Source organism: Falco punctatus (assembly GCF_963210335.1).
Source record: "Falco punctatus genome assembly, chromosome: 2".
Taxonomy (NCBI): Eukaryota; Metazoa; Chordata; class Aves; order Falconiformes; family Falconidae; genus Falco; species Falco punctatus.
In genome coordinates, this window is record NC_137581.1 from 33,748,998 (window position 1) to 33,773,450 (window position 24,453).

Consider the following 24,453-nt stretch of genomic DNA (forward strand, 5'->3'; position numbering starts at 1 on the left):
AGGTTGGTCAGAAACAAGAAAACCTATTGTAAAAGCCTATTTTGACACACAAACACCAACACCATCTAAGTCCAACGCCGCAATTTGTTAAGCTGCTTATCGCTCTCACACCCACTATATCCACTATATATATATGTATATATGTATATATATATATACACTAAATCACCTGAAGCGGGTCAGCTGCTCATAGCTGCTGACCTTGCAGTAGAGAGATTCCAAATTATTATCACCACCTTCAACTGATCCATACTGATCCTGTTTAATGGAAACGGTGAACTCTCGAAGATATATTATATTACACAGATACCAAACGTGCTTTTCCTACGCCTTCTGACATAAACTATAATGTGGTCATTCTACATAAAGTGAAAAAAAAGGAAATTTTGAGTAACACAGATACTCTTGGTTGCAAGTACAAGTCAGCACTTCAGAATTTCAGGCCAAAGGACAGTGCGTATTAGTTTATGGCATATTTGCACAGTGTAAGCCAAGCTACAAGCACATAACAAGTGCAGGGAAAGAAGAAAAGCTGGTTGTTGTTTTGTCAAAGAAAATGGTCAATAGCAGAAAAGTAGCACAAAGGAAATACCTTAAGATCTCGCCTTTCCAGATGTAAAAGCTCAGAGCCTCGGATGTCATGGCTGATGAAGATTTCTTTGTACTCTCCCAAACTGAGCAGATCCAGCCAAGCAGCAACTTCATCTGTGCCCCATTTTTGAACTACCAAAGTTAAGAGCAAAACCCCCTTAATTTCTACATGCTCAAATGCATCACAAGCAAAGGTTAGGCCAAAGAGAGTGGAAAACAGAGTAGAATTGCCGTGCTAGCAAAGGGAAAGGTTAGAAGTGTCATTTCCACAAAAACTGACAATTTCCTTTTTACATGCAGGTTACAGATTAGCAGTTAACGTGAGAAAGTATCTAAACAAAGTTGGGGTTCTTTGCTTTGCAGCCATGCTTTCAGCTTTACTCCAGTTTCTTCAGTAAAGCCTTTAAAACCTCATGTCCCAACATATTCACCATCTTAGGATCAGTGCCGCAAAGTCTAATGTTGTTCTGCTTTATACCATTAATTTATTAGTAGTCATCCAGGGAGAGGAGAAGCCTTCAAAAACTAATTAACATGTAAAATTAAAATATCAACCACACCTCAAATATAGCAATGGCAGCAAGCAAGTCTGGTTTTAATTAACAGATTCTAGTATTCTTAATTAATGCAACAAGTATTCTTTAAGCTATTGTGTTACATAGGTCATTAAGAAGCTCTCTTTAAAACATTGTTCTCTAAGGTTAGTTGCCCACATTAGTTCTAACAAGACCGCACTTACTGGAAAAAAATAAAAAGTTATGCTACTTATTGCTATAATTTTGCAACTTCATTCAATGCTGATCAGTTCTACAATAAAGTGAAATCTGAAGTCTAATCTGAAATCTAAAGTCTGATCAACAACTGCAAGATTTTGCAGATTACGACCAACTGTCTATTAAAAAGATAAAAATGAAGAACCAGTTTTAGGACCATCTGATCACTGATTAACTCCTGGACATAATCTTAAGGAAGTAAGTTTACACATAAGAATGGGAAGAGAGGAGAGTGGAGTTTGTTCAACTTCTAATTAAAAAATCAGTATTGCCTATTGTGGCTTTTTGTTTGATTTGTCTCAATTGCTAAACTTAAAACCCACCTGAAATTTAAGAATAACTGGTTAATTAAACCACTGTGATAAAAGCTATTGCACATCTTCTGAAACTAACCTGAAAAACAAGAACTGGGCTGTCACAGGGAAACAATGTGTTCACCTGTGGCTTGTATGGTTATAGGTTAATCAAATGTAACCACCAGCAAAGACACAGGTCCTGTTGCATGATACAACTTATCTAAATCTTTCCGCAGTAGTTCTTTGGTTCACTTGAAAATCTTGGGGTCCTACTGAATGATTTCTAATGCACTGAAAGAAATCTTCATCCTAATGAAGATGCCAGTTAGCTCAGTTGCTTTTCACTTTGACTTTACTCTTTGGTAGAGTGCATCATGTCGCCTCTTACCAAGAAAAAACCCACGAACCCATAAAAATCACATTTTCCCAAATGCTACTATTTTTCTTGTAATTTCAAAACACATACCAGGCTGAGGGCTGGTCTTATGCTTCTGAACTTTTTCTTTTTTAAACTTTGGCACTATGCGAAACACTGTACTTCTGTTGTTTCTTTTAGCGTAATCCAGAGGAGGATCCTACATAAAAGAAAAGACATAGTTACCTTTAATTACACCAAAAACAACAGTTAAATTACATGCTTGAGATGGTAATTCATAGTTAACCTCAAAAATTAAGAACCAATTTTACTTCCATAAAGAATAATGTCAGAATTTAACTCTATATATGTTTCATCTATTAAATAACCATTCAAAACCTTTACATTCACAAAAGGGAACAAAACACAGAAGACCTAACTTAGAAGCTTGTTCACAGCAGACAGAAATCATCCAGCACCACTACTGAAATTGCATCTCTAGATCATGAGGGATTCTAACTTACTCTTCCCTATAAAGAAAAAACCGAGGTCAATTAGAAACAGGAAGTACTAATCAAACTCACCTCATCATCATTTGGTTGAAAAACATAATAAAGCCAAGGAATCTCAGCAAGCTTTCTCAACTCTATTTCCACACTGTGCAAAGCATCAGACATCAGTTCTTCATGGGGAGCTTCTAACTGCTGTTTACAAACAGGCCAGAAAAATACGTGGTTTCAGTCTTATTAAGATATAACATTTAAATCTAGATATGTTGTTACCACACACATACAGATGACTACTTCATAGTCAGTGTAAATAAACAGCGAAAACAAATAATTTTCCAAAATTGGACTCTCCTTCAGAGATGCATCAGACCACCCTGACCATTTAGTATGGTCCCAACCACAAAGGGACGACTGAGACTGCTGAGACTTTTTTTGCAGACCAGCTGGACTCAGTTGTCAATCACTGTCATCATTCATCGCACTCCTGAGTCTTCACAGAGCAAAAGTTACCTGATAACACCAATACTAGAACATCCTAGAAATGGAAATTACCAGCAATAGGGAGGTAAAACCTGACCAGAAGACCAAGAGCTTGGAAAATCTTTGTATGAAAAAGTGGTGTAAAAAAAATATTGAATAGATGGTAGTAAGCCTGAGTTATTATTTGCAAATGTCTTCATATGGTAGATCACTCTGTCATGGTTAAATAAAAGGGAACAAGATCTTATCACAGACATGCCATTCCCAAGGGTCTTTCAGTGGTGATACAATACCTGTGCTACCCCTTCTAAATAGGCAAGACGTGGAACGATAGCCACTGCTGCTGGCTGAGGGTGGGAAGAGCGGGGACCAGGCATGGGAGAGGGACGCAATTGCAGCCCCAGACGGGAGACAAAAAGCCAAAAACATCAGTGGGCAGCAGTGTAAAAAGCTTGGGACTTGCTGACCTATGGGAATTTGGCTCTATCAACACTTTGAGAACCCCACGGAGGTACTAGTTTTCCTTAAAACCCTGGTCTGAAAATTTTTCTGCAGCTGTTGTACGAGTTGGACCTGTGAGGGAGAGTTAAGGTGGCTGATTCCTGGAAAAACTGGTTTGGGCTTATCTGGGGCTGCTGAAACACCATTTTGAGGTTAAGAGTTGAATCCTGGAACCAGTTTCTTGGAATCACTAATAAAGCAATCTGAACATCTATTTCTCTCTTTGAAGTAAAAGTAGTCCCAAAGCAGTGCAGAATATCCTTTTGAAAGGATCTAATTAAGTTATATCCTAATGAATGTATTTTTTAAATGGAGTTGTAAGAGAATCTTTGATCTGTAGTACTGGAAAAAGATTTTGATGCTGTTGGGGTTTGGTGATAAATTACAACCCCCCATCAATTTATCCTGCCTGACAAAAACTTATTTCCTTTGCTGCAACAGGTTGCATATGGTACCACCTTTCAACAGAGAGACCATCTTTAGTAGGATATTGCTGTTTAGTATAGTAATTCTGGAAATACAAGCTCCCTCTTGCAATTGTGTTATTTCCTCTTCTAAAGCTCACATAATTCAGTGCCCATAAGCAGACTCTGATCTTTCTTTTGCCTTCCCTTTTTTTCCCAGTTTGAATAGTTCCATTAATTTGCAGCACAGTGGAAGACCCACTTGTCTCTGAAGAAGTTAAAACTTTTCATTTTTAAGGAATTAAGTCATCTATTTTCTATAAATGAATGAAGCAGAGAGTTCTGTCTTCCTCAACAAGCATTTATCCAATTGCTTGATTCTCAAAGGAAAATATTTTGCATGGGGACAAAAACTCCTCATCTGATGATGAGAAAGTGTATGCACTGGCAATACTGCTCCTGAAATACACCCAAAACAATAGTACAATTCTGGTAAAGGAAAAGTCAGCAATTTAGGGCAAATTCTCCTCCTACAACATCTTGGAAAGCTTCTTATTTGCAAGATGGAAATTATCACTATGAATGATACGAAGACAATAAGGGATTTTTTTCAATCCTTTCCCAAATGAGATTTTTAATATGAAATCATTTTATTTCTGTGAGCTCAGATAATTTCATTCAGTTGAAATGAAATATTCTGTCATACTTCTCCCTTAATATATTAGAAAACTGTGCTCTGTTCTAGACTGGAAAGGCTTTTAAAAAAGCAAAAATGGAAATAGTGTCTTTGGAAAATATCTAGACAAAGCATAGGGGTTTTTTTTCCAAACTATATTCCAGCCGTAACTATTTGGAAGATTCCACAAATCAGCTTTATTATCCTACCTTATCATTTCACTAAAAATGGTATTTATAGCTAATTCACCATTTGATGTCATCTAGCTAATACTGTTCTATAAACTTTGTTGATCATATCTTACAGAAGGTGGCAAGAATCACAGTCTTCTTGTACATGTATTTACATCTCTTTAGTCTACTTCAGAAGTCGTAACAGAAAGACTCAAGAGTTGATAAATGGCAACAAAAGAAAAATCTTACCAAGTAGTATGTGCAACAAAGCCAGCAGTTTACAGCTATCAGGAGCTTTGATCACAGACAAAAGGGGTGAGTAGGAACTGAGGGGGGGGGGGGGGGGGGAAGCAAGATATTAAAGAAACAATGAAGATATTAAATAATGTCTTTGCCAGAGGAGAAAGATGATTTGGAAAACAGTGTATGATGGCATGGCTGATGCATCAAGCAGCACCTTAATAGAGTGAGGGACCAACCTACATGGTAGCTTCAGCATTTATAAAATACATGGCAATAAGGTTAACCAAGGTGCCTTGCTATTATGACTGTGAAATACTGTTCTAAACAAGTATGATGTCAAATACGTGTAATGGACATCTCCGGAAGATTATCTCTGTATCTTCCAGTCTTTTTATTAAAAATGGGTTTGATGTAGACTCATGAAGCCATTTGCACAGACCATAATGAGATGCAGAAGTACAACATGTAAAAATCAGAACGGTACAAATGAATCAAATCAAGGTTTGGAGACTGAACAAGGGATTTTAAAATTTAAACAAATTTCTCTATTTTGATTTCCCATTCAATCTGAAATATGGGGGATTAGTAATAGCAATTTGAAAAAAAAATCAGCATTTTTCATTTTTCTTGGACAAAAACATCCAGTGAATAATTTTTCCTTCTAAAAGGTCACAAAATAGATCATATGAACCTAATCTTTGACTATTTACAGAACTTAAATGGTTATTAGCCTTTAGCCCATATTAAATTTTGGCTGCTGTAGAACAGACTCATACCATTTACCATGTGCATAAAAAGGTATGCGAACTTGCACCAGTAAGTTTCATATCCTAACTCTGCTAAGTGAAAACATTCCTATTGATACCCATTTTTAATTCTAACACTTAAACAAACAGTAAGTTAGTAATAAATCTGGGTTTGAATCCAAAGAAAATGTAACTGATCCTACTGAGAATCTTCTTAATGTAAAACTGGCCCAGCATAGGAAACCTGACATCTTTTCACAATGCCACATAGAGAAATTTCTAGTTATACATCCACATACAACAATTCTTGAGCAGTCTTCGTTTTAGGCACAGAAACACCAGCCAAAGAAAAAGATGCCAAGGCAGCAAGTATTATCAGAGGTCTACTGAACACTTACCAGTCAACGATTATAAAATAGTTCCTGCCAGGTATTAGAACAAGGGTAAGATCTACCTGCCCAGATTAGCTCTGTAGAAGTTGAATGTATGAGTCTGAACAGTTCTCACTCCAGTTTCTTTTTAAACTCTGAAGATCATCACATAATAGAACTCCAGAAGTTCTCTTAAATGCTAAATCTCCAGAATGATTTACCTTTTTTCTAAGATCAGCCTCCCAGATAATTGAGTGTGAATCAGCCTCAACAGGGATACTTATTTCTCTCTACTATTAAAAAGAAAATCCCAGACAATGACCTTTTAGATACCTGAAGTGAGGCAAAATGGATGCCAACCTAGGACAGGAATTCATAACTCATTCCGACCCAAACCACAAATGCAGTGTAATATCCTCCAATCAGCCTTACAGAGCTTCTTGTAGAGTGTCATAAATCCTGTGCTGATTTAAAAAATCAGCAAAGAACAAATCACAGATAATCTGAATGAGGGAATAAAACAGTGTATTTTGTGACCTTACCAAAGGAACTCTTCCTACTAGCAGAGATTCAGTTTCATTATGTAGGGCCTTCACATTGACAGCTATTTCCATGGCAGTGTTTCTGGTAAGGCTCTAGGGAATAAGAAGCATAAAAATTATTTGAAGTGATGCAAGTCAGACTAAGAGTAAGTATTTGGGGTTTACAGCACAGATCTTAAGTGTAATCTTCCCCAGGAAAAATACATCAGTTTAGCTCTACACTGACAAATTCTTCAGCACTGAGAATAGGAAACAAAAATGTAGTATCTGTTTACTGTCTTTTCCCCAACTTCATTTAATATGACTTTACACAATCCTGAAGACCGTCAAGTGACCAGCCACCTGTGAGATGAATCCACGATTTTTATGGGTGACAAAGGCCAGCAGAAAATTCACAGGCCTCGCTTAACAACGACCATTGATCTGAATTGTTCATCTTATCCTTAGCAGACGTAAGATACTAGACATATTTTTAAGAATCAATGGTTATCTAGTATATTTACCATACATAAATTTAGGTTAGATATAGACAGGCTCTACTCAATAAATCTTTTTTGGGTCCAATCCCAAACCCACCCAGACTGTCTAGCGCAAAGAGAAGCGCATTTCCCCTCACCCCCTTTGCATTCTCTGCATAGCACTTGGGACAGTTCAGCATGAAAATTTCTGTGAATGCATCCACAAGAATTGACCTTTAAGTAATAACGGCACTTGTTCAGCCTTTGTCATGTCTCCACTCTGTATCTGTGGACATGTCTACATAGCTGTCTGCAAGAAGATGTGAGCTTGCTTTGCCTATCTTTCTTGCTGTTTGCTGATCTGAAGTTGGTTTACTCATGCTCAGAACTACATCAGTACTCCACTTGATTTAATAAGCACTGCTGCATCACTTCAGGATGAGCACCCCTGGCTGTGGCCCACAGGCAGATGGAGCAAATTCCTGACTGCTTCCAAAAGACAACAGATGTACTCTTTACCACGCCCCTAATCGAAGATCTCTATCTCCTTTGCCACTGTTCACTCCCCCCTTCCAACAACACCCAGGTGGTCTGCATTGTAAGTGTCATTAATACCCCCTTTCTAACATCCAACATTCACAAAAAAGAGCATCAGCTGGGGAGGATGCTGATGATTGCAGAAACTACATCTTCTGCTTTCTCAGATACCGTATCGACCTAACACGAGGAAGGGACTATCCTCTTTAATACTCTTCTGTAAACAGGCAGTTCTCCTAACTCTCATTCCTGGTATTATTAATAGATTTCAGAACCACTAAGCTTGATCTCTACCGAATTCATCAGCTGTGGGGTCCTTCCCTATGCATGTGAACAGATGAGACTCCCTGCTGCTATACAGAGCAGCACCTTCAGGATCAAAAGTAACTTCCCCTTTATGCTCACCTTAGAAAAAGTGGCAGAAAAAAGGGAGAAAATACAGCACCTGTTAGAGCAATTTCATTTAAATTTGAGCATGTGTATGTACATTTAGGAGTCTTATTTATCAAAAACTTCAAGAATTATCATCCAACTTGTTTTAACATGGGGACAGGGAGTACAATACAGGTCCCACATCACAAACTTATGCACACAGATATTATAGCTGATTCACTTGTACATAAATCTCTGTTCTTCCTTTACCTCAGGAAACCTTGGGTTGGCTTTATTTAATGCATGTGAACATGCATTAACAGCATGAGCAAGCTCCTGCTCCAAGAGGCCATGTATTTTTGCTGCTTCACAGATCCTACAAAAATATACAAAATGAGAAAAATCTTTCTTACTTCCTTTAAAGAATAATTCCTAGGAGTACACAACTTTATCAAATGAGAAAATATACAGGGATGTTTCACAAAACACTTTAAAAAAAATACAGTCTTTTATAACAAAAGTTGAAATACAAGTATCTCTTCAAGACACACCTCACATAAATAATATCTATAACACAGATTATTTATTCTGCTATGAAATACTGAGACACATTTATTTGGCTTAGAACAGAAATGCTATGCAAAAATTGTACCAAAAAGATGCTGAGGCTATTAATTCAAATGAACTATAGAGGAAAACCCTAGCACATTAAGATAACTTACTGGAAGTTATCTTAAAAAACATTACACCTATTTCATGAGGCATATCCTTCAGATGCAACATTAAAATTGGCTGCAATTGTCTGAGATTATGGCAGGTCCAGCTGTAATTTGCAACCTCAGGACCACCTCTAGACCAGTAAAGTTTTTAAGGTGTCTTGGCTAAAGTTCACTTTGGGTAATTTATAACCTAAATTTTTCTCCTATGTCTACCTAAGTCACCTGTTTTGTATAAATAGTATACATAGTTCTTAAATTCCTTTCTTACGTTATCAGGACAGCTCAACACATAGTCCAAGAATTGATTTTGATGCTTAAGATAATTTGTCAGCATGATAAACTGAATAGCAGCTTTATAAAATGTTCTGATTTTTTTTAAAAAAATGCTTTTCTTAAAAACAACTAGGGTTTTTTTTTTGGTGAACATTGAAGTGTTTTATTTATTAAAGCACTGGCATCTCAGAAAGAAATTAGTTCTTGAAAATAAGCAAGGCTGTCAGATCAGTTTTATACCATCAGCTCACTATCATCTCAACTCATATAAATTACTGAAGTGTCCAGGGGCACAGAGACGGGGATTTTGAGCATTAGGAATGAAAACATAAAACTGCAACAACAATGGATGAGTGGATGAAAGCAAAAAGGCATGCAGATTTATCTGGCAATTTGGACTCCTTGAATGTTGATGTGTTAACTGTTTACTTGTACAACATTTTAATAAAAATTTCAGGTTTATTGAAAAATGCTCATCTTTTTGAAATTGTGAGTAACAAGGCTTTAAGGAGAAATAAGGTCAGGAGAAGTTAAGGTCAGGTGGATACATCCACACTGTTGAAGTGTAAGGGTTTGTTGTTTTTTTCAATAAATATATTTTTGCTTTTGCATAAAACAAGAAGTTTCAATTAAAAGCCTCTCTGCAAAGAAGCCTTTCAGTTTTCCATTTCCACTGCTCCCTGAGAAAGCCTGTTTTTGCAAGAGAAGAAAATACATAAACACACAACAAGAAAATTACAGAAATACATATGAAAAGCATATATAAACAAGTTGAGCCTTAAAAATAAAATTTAAAAAATAAAATGCAATAATTTACAGAGTGGTAACTAGACATCAATCAAAACCAGGGAAAATACACACTTTCAAGTGTATGCATGCATTTGCATGAATAATTCAGTCTTGGCGTCTAGGTTGCCGATCCAAACATTAATTTTACTCTACCTGGTGATAAGCTCTTCTGCAGCTTGTGAGCACAGCTGGATCTGTGCAACCTCTTCTTCTGTAGCCAACTCAACAGCCTGCTGAGGGTACAAGGGAGATCGAATGACAGACTTACAGGAATCATACTTCTGTTTGTCTTCCCAAGACTTCAGGGTGTTTTCAAAGGCCTAATCAAAATGAATTACACATTCAGTTCACAGCACTTGAAGTATTTTTACTTAGTAAAAATTTTAATTTTATATTTTACATAAATTCTAACTTACATAAAATTGTAGTTAAAAGTAACACTTAAATTTAATTTTATATAAATAATACAACCTGTATAAATAATGAAGTGAAATTTAGGGGGTTTTAACTTGGTATAAAGAATAAGTTACTACTGAAAGCTCGCTCTCTATCTCTTCTTCATTATCCTCAAAAAGTGTCTTCCAAAACAATAAGAACACAAAGACAGTGATAATACAAGCACATTTTGTGCAGACAGCAGGATCCAAATCTGAAACTAATACAGGATTCAAACTTAAAAAATGGTGGGGAAATTGAAAAAAAATTTACTCAGAGTTCAAATGCCATTAACTCCACCCTAAATTCAACATCCAGTTAGTAAGCAGACAACTGAGGGGCAGTTACACCTTGCATACAGTAATCCTAGACAAGCATGAACTCTCCAGTGTCTCTCTTGTGTCTCTTCTGTCTGAGACGGGGTTGTGGGGGGGAGGAAGGATTATTAGGAGAGAGACATGAGAGACACCTGCAGAAAGTTGTTCTGAAAAATGGACATTTGCTATTTATGCAACTGTGCTAAAACTTCCAGTATGTGATTGTGTATAATACACCTAGAGAAGAAGAAAGAAGAAAAAAGAGGAGGACAGAAGAAGAGAGGAGAAAGAAAGAATATATAATTTTTTAACCATTTTTTTATATATATTAATAAGAATACAGGAATAGCACTCACAAAACTGATAAAAGCTTTTTCATACAAAAGAGCAATGATCTTGCTTATTATAGAAATTATGTAACTGTAAGTAACTGTATGTTATATAAATAGTTATAAAACATTTTTGTAAGCACTGTTTTGTTCATATTATAACTGATCAAGTTAACAATGTCAGTATTTTGTAATACTTGTTTATGCAACATACTCTGTCTCGCGTTAGCATCTGAGCTCTGTTTTTATGTATGATCTTAATAACTCCTGGGGGCTGGATCCATGCCTCTCCATCGACTTGCACAGGAACCCCTTCATCACCAAGTATGGTGATCTTTACTGACCGACACTGGAAAAGAACCAACACATTATTTTACAGAGCAATAAATACGGATGAAACCAGCAGGCCATCTGAATAATGTTGATTACTAGGAGCTGTGGCTTCTCTCCAGGACTGTCTCAAGGATGAAGCACTTTTATACTTCATTTATCATTGAAGATAATTTGTTTCCTGTTAAAATTATAACAATGTCAGCGCTTTATTAGTGTATAGGGTGGTGGTCATAAGGAGTACTGCTGCTTCACAGCATACAAACCGCTGCCAACCATGTCGCGTGCCTTCAAGTAAGAAACAAACCTGGGCTATTCTGTGGTGCTGGAGTTTGATGACTCTTGAAACTGCCATCTGCATGCTGCCAAATACAGCAACAACTTCTAAGATTTTATCATCAAATGATGGAGCCCCAAATATCTGCAAGGAAAAGAAAATACTAATTTTTGATCACATGTTCAATGAAACATATTCTTTTACTAATTCATTGGCAACATTTTAATGTTCTACCTTATTTACTGTAGAATAACTACACTGTCTCTCAAAAATCATAGGAGCGAGACGGCATAGACAGTAGGCAAGTATTGTTTTAAAACAGCAATGCTAATAGCATTTCAAATATCTGAATGACGAAGCATATCCTTATATAGGAAGGATGGCATGTTTCAGCATGTAGACTAAGAAATGTTTTTCAAGGCAAGATGAAAGGCCAATTCAAATCTCTGCTTGGTGAATGTTCTTAATATCCAAGAGGTTCTTGAAGTTAAGAGGCATAATGGTGTCTTTTTGCTCAGAAGTGCTTATCTTTTTATATTCTGAATACTCTGGAAATCAACACACGAGTCCACACTCCACTTTGTTAAACACAGCTTTCATACTGAAGAGGATTTTGTTTGCGCTGTATACAATTATCCACTGTAAATATGAAAAACACTTCTCTACGGAACAAACATCCTGATATCCAGCCAAGATGGTGAATTTCCACGAGCTTACACAAAATTTGAGAAGTCTCACACATGCCATTGCCACCTGGTGTCCTGCAGGCGAATGCAGACATGCCACGGCACAAGTCTTAAGCTGGAGTTCAACTGGGTCTGGCAGGAGATACCATACTAAGGTCACCTGAAGCTTGACCATTTCATCCTGGTATGCATTAGGGAGCAACAAGGAAGAAAAATCAGAAGGAAAAATCACTCCAGTAAGAGTTTAATGGGTAAAGGGATGACCTTTCTGAGCGGTACTCAGACTACCTCAGTTGGCACCTTGGGCAGAGTAAGATGCATCAGAGACACCTGAGACCAGACCAGAGAAAATCCCTGAAAGGAGCTCAAAAGCCACAACTAGTCGGGTCCTGTCCTCTGATCAAGGATTTCCTGGAGGTGAAGAACAAGAGAGTGCAGATCCAGGACAGTGTAATTCAGGTAGTGTCTGCAGCAATGGCTCAGGGAGGGAGAAGATGGGTAACAGTCTGAAGGACTTTGGTCCCTGCTGCCCAGCAAACCAGCAGAAGCCTTCACCCTAGTACAGTAAGCGGTGGCTTTGTCCAGGAGGCTGAAGAGGTCTTCTCAGGGAAAGGGCTGCACAGCACAGTTGCTATAGTTTAGTGTCAAATCCAAGTGGCATTTCCCTTCAGAGCATCCCAGCATTGCACAGGTAGCTCTTGAGGAGGTAAGATTCCAAGAAAAAAAGCGCAATTTTACTGGGTCTAGAGTGTTTTGAAGCAAAAGGTTTCCCCATCTGAATTTTTCCAGTTTCCATGGAAATTTTTGTGGTTTTGTCATGAGGATGTGAATGTCTTGAAAAGAGCAAAGACAGTGATTCTGTTATTCAAAGGTAAAAAGTATGGAGTCTTTGATCCAGCTTTAACAAATTAATTTCAATTTAAGTGACACCTACAGGGCTAGTTCTCCATGGGTTAAGAAAAAGTAGCTATGTTTCATTTATTTGGTCCTTTCATTTTAGCCAAAGGATGGACAAACCGCAACCCAGTCTGCTGTGTCTCTCATGAGTAAAACATATCTGCACTGAAAACCAGCCTCTTTTTTTAAAGGTGACTGAATCTCTATAGATCAATATTTAAGAAACAACTCCCTCCCTTCCTGTTGCAGGTCATGTTTCCAGCCTGTCTTCTGGACACCAAAAAAGCATGCTTGAACAAGCCCCGCTCAAGTCGGTTGATGTGCATCTGCCCTCCTTGGCTCACCGCTAATGTTTCAGGAATACTTGCAACTGTCAAGGCAACATCTTTCTTTTGTCCAGATAAGCAGAACCAGCAGCACTTCAGACCACCACCACCTCTGATGATCAGTCACTCAAGACTGCACTAAAGCAGTGAATTATGCTCCTAACTCCATCCAGAACAAATACATCAGTTTGCTGACACTTCTGATCAGCGGAAGACTAAGGGTATCAGTAAAGCTGCTCCAAGATACAGACGTTTGCTACACACCAGTATGACAGCTAGGAGAGATCTTCTCACTCAATGAGGCAGTCCAGGGAGAAAAAGAAACTCCTGAACAGGAGCTGAGCAGGTGTTAGAGATGCTTTCAAGTTATGAGTATGTACACCGAGTATATAAAAACTTCAGATATCCATAGCCAAATATAACCATAACTGCCATCCTCTGACGTATACCATAAATAAGAAAAGGACACTGAAACATGATTCAGTATTTTTCCTGACTTCCATATATATATGTGTGTGTGTGTATATATATATATATATATATATATATATAAGCAAAGGATAATAATACACAAGAAACCAAAATAATTTTGGCAAAAATAACCTGGGTTGCCTACATTAAAATCACAAGCTAATTTGCAACTACAGTTTTAGGTGATTCAGACCTCACACACACTAAATATTTTGGAAGCTCATTGAAAACAATATTTAAAAAAAGAGATTACTACCCCCACTAAATTATCAATCACTAAATACATCAGTCCTCATTTTCTAAATCACCATCCCTTAGTCCAAACCCATTTGAAGAACAGGAGGAAATTCAGGTATAAACTGCGAGTGATTGTCTTTGTCCACCTTGCTTATTGTTAGAATATAGCAGAGAAACCTATGCTTTGACAAACATTATTTACAGGAGTTTGTAAAACAAGATAGAGAGAAATTATTCATGTCTCTATTTATAAAATTAGTTTATAAAAATTCTCATAGAGCCATTTAAAAAAATCATTAAGCTTATTATGAACATTTTGCTGGAATGGACACAACAGAAGGCAACAGTGAAAAATCATGGGATATATTTTCAATAAAAGAATTGCCCAGAAGGTTACTTCTCTTTAATGTTACTCACATCATCTTCTTTGGTTCCACCCCAGAAATTAGTCCCACCAGCATAGCTGGGAATGTTTAGCACAGCTATGCCCTGCAGACTTGGAAGGGGGATGTACTGTCCGTCACACTGTAATGGATAAAAGCTCATTCAGTATATAAATCATGTGATAAAATAATCAGCTGTTTTTAACACATGAATCTTCAACAGAGCTGGCAGGGGAGGGCAGAGTCATTAACAGGTTTGACACAAGACCATTCCCTCCGTGCTGTGAAGCACCTCTAACACAAACCTGTTCTCCGCAATCTTAGCACCAATTTTTACAGAGCTGAAAAACAGGTAGGTACTACATGCTGCAGCGAAATTCCTCATGCACTCAGACTGTGATCTGATTATCAAGGATCAAAAATCTTTTTGCAATGAAAGACCTATCTCCCTGCATGCACACGGTAAGATCACCATGGACGTTACAAAAAGCTTCACTCACCCATTCACTAACTATATCAGCATTCCCAAAGTTGCAATACACTTGTTATTTAGGTAAATCCATTAAGCAGGGGCGGGGGGGTGGAATTAAAAAAAATATCCAAGAATATTTCTGGCATAACCACAAACATGTAGCTGAACGTAAGCACTGTTAGCATTGTATGCTCGGCTTCCTGTAAAAATAACTTCACTCTCCTCCCAAAAGTGCAAAGGCAAATCCAGGACCGACCCCACAGTCATTACCCTGGCCATGGCTAGGAGTTGTTAATTTGCAGATAGGTCACTCCTATGACTGACTGTTCAGCCCTCTTTTTTTACCACTTTAACCCCCCAAACCCATAAGCAACTCCCAAGTCCTACTCAACATGATCACAGGATGATGTGGGTAAGTCTCACCCTACTTATGGCCAAGAGTAAATTTACAGACATCAGTGAAATCATCCTTGACTTACAGCACCACAACTGTTGGCATCACCAAGGTGAGCCCAGTGATCTCAAACCAGTCAACTTGGAGTCAAAAGTGCAGTCCTGCAGCAGTGCCACAAGGAAACGGCACTTGAAGCAAGTTAGAAACATAAGGTCATAAATGCTGGATGCTGGTATCACTTTGCGAATCATGAATTTGCAAGTGAAATTGCCTTTAAAGAAGACTGCTAGATTACCGCAAGTTATCAGTCCCACAGAAGGATCTTAAAATTACACGAATGAAATAGAAATCCTCATGAAATAAGGACAAAATTTGTACCAATTTTATCAGGAGGAGAAAAACATGCAAAACTATTTCCAGAATGTGTTTAGTGCTCTCTTTTTATATCTCAGCAACAAGACAGAATGTAATATTTTAATAAAAAAGTGACAGTATCCAAAATATGCTGTGATATTAATAGATGATGCACAGTCATTTGCATTATAGTAGAGGTCTGCCTCCAGTTCCTAAAACTGATATTTTTAATTTTCCAATGCTGTGCACTCATCACATGTTTTAGCATAAGGCTATTATTATGTAAGGTAATACTAAATATGAAATTTCTACTTGCTGGTTTACTTCCGGAAATATGAAAAAAATAATTATGGGAAGGTCAGATTTGAATCTTATTCAAAAGATCCTTAAATTAGAATTCTATCTGCAGCATACATAACGTTCTTTCCTGTCATTATATTTGCTAACTACTGCATAATTCCTTGATAATTACTCAGTCCTTAGATAACAGCAATCTGCCGCTACCACACAAAATCCTCCTAAATCTCAGAAGACCGAGAAAGAGTTCCAGTGACTTCAAATTATTCTTTCAACTTAAAAAGTTATTTTCATGTAAGTATCATGAACTTCCATATGAAATACTTAACATGAAGTAAAAAGAGGGAATTATGTATGCTCTCTGTCAAAATCCAGCCTAGATAGTCTCTGGGTGAAAATAACTGCAACCATCCCATAGTCTTTTTCTGCATTTGGTAGTAATTTATATCTCCTTTAAGTTCCCATTGCCATGAAGAAGACTTAGGTTTCATGTTAGAACTTAAAAGACAAAAACCAACTACGTTAAGACAATTTACACAGCGTTTGTTATTGCTGCGATCATACCTTGCTTCTTTTTGTGTGACTGTCTTAAACACCTATTACAGTCTCTACCAGTGCAGCTGGGCTTCTTGCAATGCGCATTCAGAATCTTCCCTCTTCCGTCGGGAATATTTTACTAAGATCATCTGTGTGCTCTCTCTATACATGTAACCAATCTTTCAGGGAGTTTAAAATGAACCTGAAGGATTATGACTCTTCTATCTCTTTCCTTCTGTTTAGAGTATGTTCATTTCTGTTATTAAAAGCAGTTATTAAAAACCTCTTATTAAGACCAGTCCTTAAAAACTGGTCTTCCCCTTTCATGCAGTGAACATTAAGAAACATACCCTACCTATACAATATTTAAAAAAAACCCAAACCAAAACAAAACAAAACACAACAACCAGTAATTACAAGAAACAATATACTGGGTATTTTGGAATATTTAAGTACTGACATTTTACTCCAGAAAAACACCTAGGGAGCCACCTCTTACGTCACACGTTTTTACACAGTGCCTTTGACGTCAGCTTGGGCTGACACAAGAACTTCAAAAGGTTTCAAGAGGAAGACCAAATTCTTCACTACACACTGTGGAAGCAAAAATACTCATTCAGTCCCCAAATAAAATTTACCTCAAGTTGAACTTTTTGTTCTAAGTTCTTGTAAGTTCTCTGCAGTAGCTCTTTTGTGCCAAGAACTCCATACCACATCATGTTTTTCGTCCGACTTCTGAAAACAGGTAAAACAAGACCCACGTATTGAAATACACACATTATGTCTTGTATTTGAAGGATGAGAAGAAGTTAAGAAACTCAAATAAAGAGATAAGGAAAAGAACATAATGGGAATGTCTTGCCTCTGTTATTGACATTTATAGTACCTGCACTTTTCAGGGTGCTCTTCTCGCTTGTTATTAAATTCTAGTGAAATTTTTGCATCTAATCCAATTCCAAAGTAGTTGTTCATGACACATTTTTCTGAATATCCCTCCCTGTTAGAAGAAAAGAGATAATTAGCTGTACATTTGTACAGTACCTGGACACACAGAGCTTTGACCGAGATTGTGGTTCATCTCAGAACAGATACATCAATCAAGAGATGTGAAGAGATGCTTCCTCCCAATCTCTCTGAGGAAACCCAACAGCAGTCAAAGAGACAGACTGGCTGGTAGCTCCTTTGCAAGTGTAAGTTACTTCACGTAGGGCAATGAAGAAACTGTTCCACACCGCCATCCAGCACATATCCCGACATTATTCTGGGTATGGTGGAGAACAGAGGAAAGAGCTGCCCCGGGCATGGCTCTGAGACAGCAGCAGCACACCAGGCTGAGCACCCAGGCTACCTTTAGGCATGCTGGTGCTAGATGTTTGGCTGATGCTGCTGGCACAGCAGTACTTTATTTTAGGGGAGCCATGGCCCACAACCCAGATAACATCCGTAAGTCTCTGCCAATGCCAGACCCAGTTCTGGGAAGCAGAGACAGCTTAGGACACAAAATTTCCACCTCACTGCTCCAATCCTTAGGGGAACACTCTTTGTCCTCTGCTACAAAGTGCCCAGACCTGCTTCAGCATCTTTCTGGCAGATAAGCTTGCATTCAGACCCGTGGTTTGGGCAGGAAAATCTAGCTCTGAAGGACTGCTGTCCCCCTCCTCCCAGAGGAAGTGAGCAAGGAGTAAATGAGCAAATGTAGCCTATTATTTCTGCTGCTGCAAGACAATTTTGCACTACTCATAACTAAAATGGCACAATCCAACCTGTTTTCAGACCTTGAGGTCTACTGCCAAACGATAGCAAACAAGAACTTCACAATGAAAAGAAAAAAAAATACAAAAAGGTAAAAAAAAAAAGCTTAAGAAGAGCAAACTGAAGCAAAACAGTAAATTTGGAAAAAAAACATTTCTTACAGGGAATCTGGATCCGGGTCGATAAATGGCGTAGCACCAAATGGATCGATGTTTGCTAGCAACATTTTGCTAATAATTGAACTTCCTGCAATAGAAGCAGCGAGACCAGCCCTCAAACCTGATTAAAGAAAAAAACAGAAAAAAAGTAACAAAACCCCAATTTGTGTCTGATAAGCAGAGAAATATATACTGTCATAATATAAGCCACATACTGAGAGACAAAATTAATTAAATCCATATAGGGATTGACTGTGTTTCTATCTAAATTTTTACCTATATTGGCTATCTTTTCAGGTCTTTGGCTCCCTTGAGCAGAAAGGCAGCTATGCTGCAGTGCGGTGGCCGACTCTTCAGGTACCACCATTGAGAAAGAAAAAAACCAAAGAAAATTCAGGATTTCAAGCCAATACTCATTGGCTGGCACAGTAATTGCAGGGGTGACCTAACATCTAAAAAGACTACTAGAGCTTTTTATTTAATTTAATCTTCATCCCCAAACTGTCCATGATTCCCTTGGTCCTTTCCTTTGGAAATATTCCTAAGGAACACCCTTACCATTTCTACAACTGGTAGAGTCATAGCATAATTTAATTTGTGGAAAGATCACAGCGTTGCCATGCCTCCACCGACTAATACTGACGTCACTCTACAACACACTGTGTAATGTATGTAAACAAAGAAAAGTACTTTCTAAAAGCTTTCACTTAAATTGGCCTAAAGAAAAATGTCAGCACAGTTCCATTATGTTTTAACTATATTAATAAAGTTAATGAAAACAGTTTTACTGGTGCCCCCTAGTATTAATTGTATTTGGATAAGAACAGATTTTTGGTTTTCAACTGTTTTTACCGCACAACGCCTCTGTGTAGTTTCAGTTACCACTTCCAGAGAGGTATCTACAGACACCTCTTATTCAGAAGGTTGTACTTCACATGGCTCTGTCCCTCAGCCCCCACACAGCCTCCACTGACAATATGGTGGATTCAGAGGGTGAATGATAGAAGAACTTGGGGATACCAGTGGATGAAAAGCTGGACATGAGCCGACAATGCCTGCTCACAGGCCACAAAGCCAACCGTATCCTAGGGTGTATCAAAAGAAGCGTGGCCAGCAGGCCAAGGGAGGTGATTCTCCCCCTCTACTCCACTCTTGCAAGACCCCACCTGGAGTACTGCATCCAGCTCTGGGGCCCCCAGCACAAGACAGACATGGAGCTGTTAGAGCAGGTCCAGAGGAGGGACATGAAAATGGTCAGAGGGGTGGAGCACCTCTCCCATGAAGAAACACTGAGAGAGTTGGGCTTGTTCAGCCTGGAGAAGAGAAGGCTCTGGGGAGCATTTATTGCGACCTTTCAGAATATAAAGGGGGCTTGTAAGAAAGACTGAGAGACTTTTCACCGAGGCCCGTAGTGACAGAACAAGGGGCAATGGTTTTAAACTGAAAGAAGGTAGGTTCAAATTGGATATACTGAAGAAATTTTTTATGAGGGTGGTGAGATACTGGCAGAGGTTGCCTGAAGAAGCTGTGGATGCCCCATCCCTGGAAATGTCCATAGTCAGGCTGGACAAGGCTTTGAGCAACCTGGTCTAGTGAAAGATGTCCCTGTCTATGGCAGGGGGGTTAGACTGGATGATCTTTAAAGGTCCCTTCCAACCCAAACCACTCTGTGATTCTGTGATTCTAAGATCCTGAATTTTATTTTTCGTCCTCCAGATTCAAACACAATGCTTTTTTACATCTGGTGTTGTGCCAAATGATCAGGAATCTTCTACATTATTTTTTTCATTTCCTACTATACGATACAATACCAAGACGTGTATTTCAGTTCAAACAAATTCAGCATAGGAAGTAAAAAAATCATTATCTGACAGCAAGCAGGGGAACAGAAGGCAATATTAAAGTAGTGCAAGGAACAGCAGATCTCAAAATCATAATTACCTGGGCAGATAATCCTAGTGTTAAGCACTGGGAGGTTTTCCTTGCTTGCAGCCAAAGCTGGAGCAGAGAAAGAGCCCGTCTGAGAATGGATACCTCGGCTTGTACGTCGATCTGGAGATCTTGGTGCAGTTTTAACTGTGTAGAAGAAGTAAAAGTAAGAGCACTATTAGAACTATTATGGCTTTACCAAATACACAGTTTTTACAGCCCTGAAAATATTTCAAAAGCATTAAGTTAATCTGTTACCATTCTGTAAGAAATGTCTATTCCCCTCACACCACAGTTTTTCTTCCCACTACAGGGAAGAAAATTCAGAAACAGATCAACTGACAAGCACAAATTAAAATGAGTAAGTGTGCGTGGAATTCAATATGAGGCGTCCCCAACTTAAGTTTCAAGCTACTAGTGAAAGCTGCATTATATCCACCTTAAAATGCAGTATTTACTGCTGCAGTAAGCTTCTGATAAACATATTAATGAAGTAGTATGAATTTAAACTTAAATTCAATCTGAATTTACTTATAAATATAACTACATTATATAGTATATTATTATTATTTATAACAATTTTAGAGCTATTCTAACCTGTTGGCCATGGAAATACCTGATCAACAGCCACACTATTTGCTTCCTGCAGCTAAAATGGGTCCCCTGCCTGCATCAGGTTTCTGACAACAGCAGACAAAACCAGACATCCTTATCTACAGCCAAAATGAAAACTGCATGGGAAGGGAAAGAGCCATGTTCAGATATACTTGTCTTCTGCAGTTAGAGAGATCGTGGAGGACATCAGTTTCTCATCATCTTTTCTTTATCACAAAACGATCCCAGCAATTCCCAAAATAACTGAAATAACTTATTTATTAGAATTATCCAGAAGATTGATTAATGAAACCTTGAGACAGAGAGCACGGTTTGGTAGTTTATGTAATTGTTGGTGACAAAGGCTCAGGAAAAGAAGGGGAAGAAAATCAATGGGAAAGAGACTATTTTCACAAAGAGCAACTGGTAGCTCAGTGAGGCCAGGTATCCCTGGGCCACCCCTGGAGGTGATGAAGAAGGATAGGCTTTCCAAAGTGCTGATCTCAGGTGCTGTAATTTACTTTCTTGGCAGAACTTGCTTCATGCTGACTGAGAGAATATGCCAGTGCCTGTTTTAGCCAGGGGAAGTGAATCTTTGTGAAACTCAGCCCTGTCAGACATAGCCAGATTGTTGGTGCCCCAGGGAAGAAAGTTTGGGTATCACCAAAGCATTTCCATGCCCATGTAGAAAGCTTTTGCACACCAGATGACCACAGACAATTTCCTGGCTACCTCTGCTCTACATTATCATGTGTTAAAACTACTTCATCTTAGGACATCTTCAACTTTCTGAAGAAGGTCAGAACAAACAATGAAATGATTTCTCTCAAATTCTGATTGATTCTCTCAATCTGATAGATTCCTCTCAAAACCGGAAAATTAATCTAGCAAAAATAGAAGGATTAGCACCAGGAAGCAGAAGAAAAACAGCACCACGAACATGGTGGGAAGGATAAAATACCCTTTTTTTGTGGCAGGAGGGGCACACATCAGTTCACATCAATCATGACAGCTCAGGCTTAGTAACTGTATGAAGACATTAATAGAAAGAAAATGCAGAGTGGGAAAATCTAGAGACAAAGGTAGTAACAAGAACCAGGGTTTAGAAACCATGTTCAAAACAATTTGTGCCAGGATTTGGGCATTCACTTTTTTTTTAAGTGATGATAATCTAGCATGGAACAGTCAATTAAATGGCAAATTCTTTACCCGCTTGTATTCCAGGAACAAGTTCACACACCTTTCTGGATGACTTGCTTAAGTCAAATGGAAATTATTAGATGCAGGACAGGAAAAAGTGGGTGAAATTTCCTGGAATGTTTTATATGAAAGGTCTGCCTAACAGCTCCTTCTGACTTTAACATCTGTGTAACAACCTGGCAGTTGTCACAAAATGCTACAAGTATTGCACGATAACAGTAAACCACAATGATTTGTATCTGTACACAACAAAACACTGTAATAACGTTAAAAAATGGAAAGAAATAAAAACTGCAAATGATATCTAACAAGAGTTGTTAAATATTTAGATGAAGGTAATTAACATATGGAAAAATATTGTCTTCATCAAATGACCAGGAAGATCCTCAGAGGGAAAAATATAATGTTCAGAACAAAATTAACATTCATTTTTCATAACGCTACTGAAAAATTCACAACACTATACACATAGCCTGTTCTGTCTGTACTTGGGAACAAGGCAGTTAGATTAAATGGGAAAACCAACAGAGCAGCTGCTCTTTATTTGACAGAGAAGACTCTTGGGGATAACTGCAATAAAGATAAACTTTTGCTGTTCATGCTCTGATAAAAACAACAGAGCCCTAATGAGTAAAACTGATGTTTCATTGCAGATAATTGAATTCATGTTTCATGCTTTGTCCCTAAACACCTATCTTCCACTGACAGCATTAATATGCACTCTATTTCACACATATCAGATGTATGAAGAATACAGCTCCCCAATAAAAAGAGAAATTGTATCAAAAAACAAGGGGTTTATATATATATCTACACATGGATATACATACATGTGTATTTTTATTTATTATATATATTTTTTATATATTTTTATACCAGTAGGATTGGGTCATCCACAGGGACAGCATCCTCTGTGAGTTGAAACTAGACAACCACCAAGCATTGATTCCTATAACCAAGGGAAAAAGAGAGGGGCCAATGAAGAGACAAACACTGGAGAAAGTCTGACATCCATTCCTGGAGAAAAGGAAATGTGAGATTCTGAATCAACACAATCCCCAAGAGACGTTTCTAAGGCAGGAGCTACCAACAGAGGCAGCAGCTCCACAGCAGAGCCTCAGGAGGACAACTCCTGTCGAGGATGTCGGTGTCAGTTAGGGTAACAGAAGGAGATGCAAATCCCAAGCAACTTTGCTCATTTTACCACAGAAGTTGCTCACTAAATATCTAGAGGATGTTTTGCTGTCCATCAGCTACCACTGTTTCTCCATGATCCGTAGATCATCTCAGGACCTTACCTGCAGTGCATCATTGTCTACTTTGATAATATGGCAAGGCAAAACCTGAAATTTCCACCTACAGTAAAGAGCAAATTTCCTAAAATTACTATGCAGCTTGACACTCTTGAACAACCCTGACACATGAATTACCAGTCAACACAAAATGCAGTGTTGACATTTGTGACAGAAAATGTCCAAACATGACCTCTGGCTGGATTGGCTTGGTGCCAAAACCAAGCAAAGGAGTAGGTAAGTGAAGGTCCTGTGTGACAAATCATCCTTCCATCTTCCGCTGCAGCCACTCATTGGCAGATTTCATAAAGGACACATGAAAGAGAGATTTTACCCTATCGTTCGAATGCAGGAATTAGTACCATGCTATTTCAGGAGATGACTGTTCTCTAAATATCATTTTACACACAGTAACCAAACACTGAATAGCCAAAAGGAAAGCTTAGTGTCAAAATGGGCTATTTATGAAAACGCTACCTTCCAAGAAGTTGTTTTAAACTCAGATCACTCAATATTCTGATTGCTTTGTACAATTATTGATACAAATAATACAACTGGGTTCTGTTGCATTTTAAAACACAGCATGGGCTACCCACGCTGTCTTTCTTCTTTTTGGAAAGTAAACTGCAGAGCCCCACAGCGAGGGGGGCACAGAATGATACTCCTACAGGAAAGCAGAAGCACTTCGACAGCAGCAGTTGATAAAGTCCATCCAACCAAGGACAGAGTAGGTAGGGGGCTCTACACCTTGGAAAGCAAGGGTAGCTTGGTATGGTGGCTTGCTACATGTACTGCAGCAGCCAATAGCTGCAAGGAACTATCTGGACTAATGACCTGTATTTGGGACAACAAAGCAAAAAATTTTTCATGGGAAGAAGCTCCAGCGTACTGAAGACTTTGGTTCAAATTTCTGTTCTGGGTTAGACAAATAGAGAGGGTGACCTTAGTACTGCCACTTTTCAGGAGACTTCTGTGCTC

General features: G+C 38.3%; 1 protein-coding gene across 8 annotated transcripts in view; it reads right to left on the reverse strand.

Moving 5' to 3' along the window:
- The window catches only part of DGKH (diacylglycerol kinase eta), a 192,514-nt gene that overhangs the window by 16,514 nt on the left and 151,547 nt on the right, over positions 1-24,453 (reverse strand). For 6 of the 8 annotated variants that reach the window (XM_080376826.1, XM_080376825.1, XM_080376824.1 and 3 more), the window contains 13 exons: positions 20,402-20,536; positions 18,464-18,581; positions 17,437-17,547; positions 17,189-17,285; positions 14,531-14,638; positions 11,527-11,640; positions 11,104-11,238; positions 9,962-10,128; positions 8,298-8,403; positions 6,661-6,753; positions 2,600-2,719; positions 2,127-2,235; positions 593-723 (listed from right to left, as the gene is read on the reverse strand). In XM_080376826.1, coding sequence (XP_080232952.1) covers positions 593-723; positions 2,127-2,235; positions 2,600-2,719; positions 6,661-6,753; positions 8,298-8,403; positions 9,962-10,128; positions 11,104-11,238; positions 11,527-11,640; positions 14,531-14,638; positions 17,189-17,285; positions 17,437-17,547; positions 18,464-18,581; positions 20,402-20,536 — 1,544 coding nt within the window. The remainder of the gene's footprint in view (positions 1-592; positions 724-2,126; positions 2,236-2,599; positions 2,720-6,660; positions 6,754-8,297; positions 8,404-9,961; positions 10,129-11,103; positions 11,239-11,526; positions 11,641-14,530; positions 14,639-17,188; positions 17,286-17,436; positions 17,548-18,463; positions 18,582-20,401; positions 20,537-24,453) is intronic. The other 2 variants (XM_080376828.1, XM_080376827.1) reach the window with 1 other exon arrangement.